The sequence below is a fragment of the Triticum aestivum genome, chromosome 4A (assembly GCF_018294505.1).
Source record: "Triticum aestivum cultivar Chinese Spring chromosome 4A, IWGSC CS RefSeq v2.1, whole genome shotgun sequence".
In the NCBI taxonomy this organism is placed as follows: domain Eukaryota; kingdom Viridiplantae; phylum Streptophyta; class Magnoliopsida; order Poales; family Poaceae; genus Triticum; species Triticum aestivum.
The window spans coordinates 16,100,255-16,102,507 of NC_057803.1; the positions used below are offsets into that span (position 1 = coordinate 16,100,255).

The 2,253-nt window shown below is 47.4% G+C and overlaps 1 protein-coding gene across 1 annotated transcript; it reads right to left on the minus strand.

Moving 5' to 3' along the window:
- Positions 1-546: 546 nt before the first annotated feature.
- Positions 547-1,973, minus strand: LOC123084822 (40S ribosomal protein S27). Its single transcript, XM_044506329.1, has 4 exons — positions 1,805-1,973; positions 1,588-1,689; positions 1,449-1,477; positions 547-838 (listed from the first exon to the last, which is right to left on the minus strand). Exons 1-4 carry the CDS (start codon positions 1,805-1,807, stop codon positions 712-714), a joined length of 261 nt encoding a protein of 86 aa, XP_044362264.1. The 5' UTR covers positions 1,808-1,973; the 3' UTR covers positions 547-711.
- Between the last annotated feature and the right edge of the window lie 280 nt (positions 1,974-2,253).

Here is a 2,253-nt window from a genome sequence, read left to right on the forward strand (position 1 = left end):
TCTAGCGCCGAGTTCATCCACTTGCGCCAGGCTAACTCAAACTCGCCCAATAAATGGTAACGACCTCTACGTGCCAGTTCCCAGGCCACACAAAATCGTTCAGACAAACCTCTCAATGTGACATATGTACATTCCCCTCAACTCATGATATACTTTGTCAAAGCCCAAGACGAGAACTTTCCATCTATGTTGGGTGGCTTCCTCCTCTCTTTACAAGATGTGAATCACCTCTCCAAGTTAGAGGGCCAAGATCCTGTCTTGATCCAGTATGGCAGACGGTGATGGCACGGCGAAAAGCCACATGAAGTTAGAAGAAAGTTATGTGGCACTCTAGTGCGTGCTGCTGAAGGGAGGAATGTTGCTGCGCAGATGCTCACGCTACGTTTCTCATCTTCTTCACCTTATAGGTGATGAAGGACAGATAAATGAGCATAGATACCAAACACTGAACACCATCAAGAAAATGCAGCAGGCTATTACTGCTACATAACAAGAACCAAACTTAGATATCACCAGGCAGCCAGACAAACAGAAGAACCAACAACAGGCGACTCAAAAGTGCATGACATAGAACACGTTGCTACAACGTTCAGGCTGGCAAACGGGCAGGCATAATTAACAAAAAATTGACCAGTACACATCGGGGATAACTAGTTACTTGAAAAGTAAGGTTCAGCGGGGCTTCATTTTTCCCATAAACAGGCGTGCAGCTTAGTCGCCCTTCCGGCGGAAGGAGCATCCCTCGGTGAGCCTCGCCTTTCCTCCGGTGGGTTGGCAGAGCACCGTCTGGCAGCCAGGGCACACCACCACGGTCTGAGAGTGGCTGAACACAGTCGTTCTGTCACAAGGCAATAGATGGTTGGAAACATTAATCATTATGTGAATTTTCCATGGAACAGATATATGATATGTGAATCAAGCAGAGCAAGCTTCAGTCATAATGAATATAAACTGGAATTGGTTGATACATAGATATAATTCAAGTCAGGGGCAGACAAACAACATGACACTCAAGGAGGTGACAGAAGAAATTAGCAATCAGCTCAACATTTCGAGCTGAACTACCAGGTGAAGTGTGTATGTTCTATAACTGCACGAAAACTAACCCAACTTAGCAAATTAAGCAGAATAACTACTCGTTCATGTTCAGTACTAACTGCAGCAATAGCAGAGGCGACAAGAGCGCATCAACGAACCATGCCACAGTACAAGATGCACATATATTGCTAAATCTACATAATCTGTCATACAGCAGGCAGTTCTATGTGCATAAACTTAACATTTAGGCCATTCTTAAAGCAGATCAACCTAAATCATTGATAGCATCTTGTTTAAATCAAGTAGCCAAGTCAAGAATCCAATCCACCCTCTTAATGTTACTGTGTACTACAGCAGTATATTAACTATGAACACAAAACTGAAGGGCCGAAAAGATCACAAGGTCTTACATGTTGAAGCAGCCCTGGCACTTGACATCCTGCACGCAAGGAACACAAAGACAAGCACAAGATTAAGGGCCGAGCCAGGAGAGCAACCAAAGGAACGTGAACCCACAGATCAATCCTACGTGATCTGATGCGCACGTACCATGAAGAAGGAGTTGGGGGACTGCACGAGGCGCTTCTTCTTGTGCTTGAGCTTCTCGAGCTCCGCCGGCGGGTTGAGGAGGTCGATGTCGTTCTGCAGCACCTGAGACCACAGACAGATTAGATCACGGGAGATGCATACGTCTCGGATCAAACGAAAGAGCAAACATTCGGGGAAAATCGAAGGGGATCAAAGCCGCGATGTATCCCCGCCGTACCATCTTGACGAACGGCGGCGGTCTTGGCGTGGGAGACGATGCGGGGAAGGGGTGGCGGCGGGGGAGAGGAGCGGAGGCGCTAGGGCTGGAGACCGTGGGCGTGGGGACTTCGTGGTGGCTTTATCAGTAGGCTCGGTGCATCTGGGGCGTCCATCCCGTTTGATCTGGCTTCGTACGGCGGTGCGGCCGTGCTGGGCTGGGCTGGGCAGTAGGTATAGGGCCGACACGCATGTGTCGTAGTTAGTCATCTCCACCTTTCCAGTTGCGGCAAGGCGCAGCAATCTGTGAGTTTTAACAACCCTCATAAAAACAATCTGTGAGTTTCAACTTTTTCATAAATCTATTTATTCAAACGTTTTATCTTTTTAAAGCGTGTGTCCAAATCGTGGATCGTTTTCATCGTTCAATTTCCCGCGTCGAGATTTTCGAAACTATATCCATGTTAACAG

What these genes read in the sequence shown, in the direction of transcription:
- LOC123084822 (XM_044506329.1), bottom strand. An exon ending in CCCCCAACTCCTTCTTCATG is followed by an intron (nt 1,478 to 1,587) that starts GTACGTGCGCAT and finishes CCTTGCGTGCAG; the next exon opens with GATGTCAAGTGCCAGGGCTG. An exon ending in TGCCAGGGCTGCTTCAACAT is followed by an intron (nt 839 to 1,448) that starts GTAAGACCTTGT and finishes GCCTTGTGACAG; the next exon opens with AACGACTGTGTTCAGCCACT.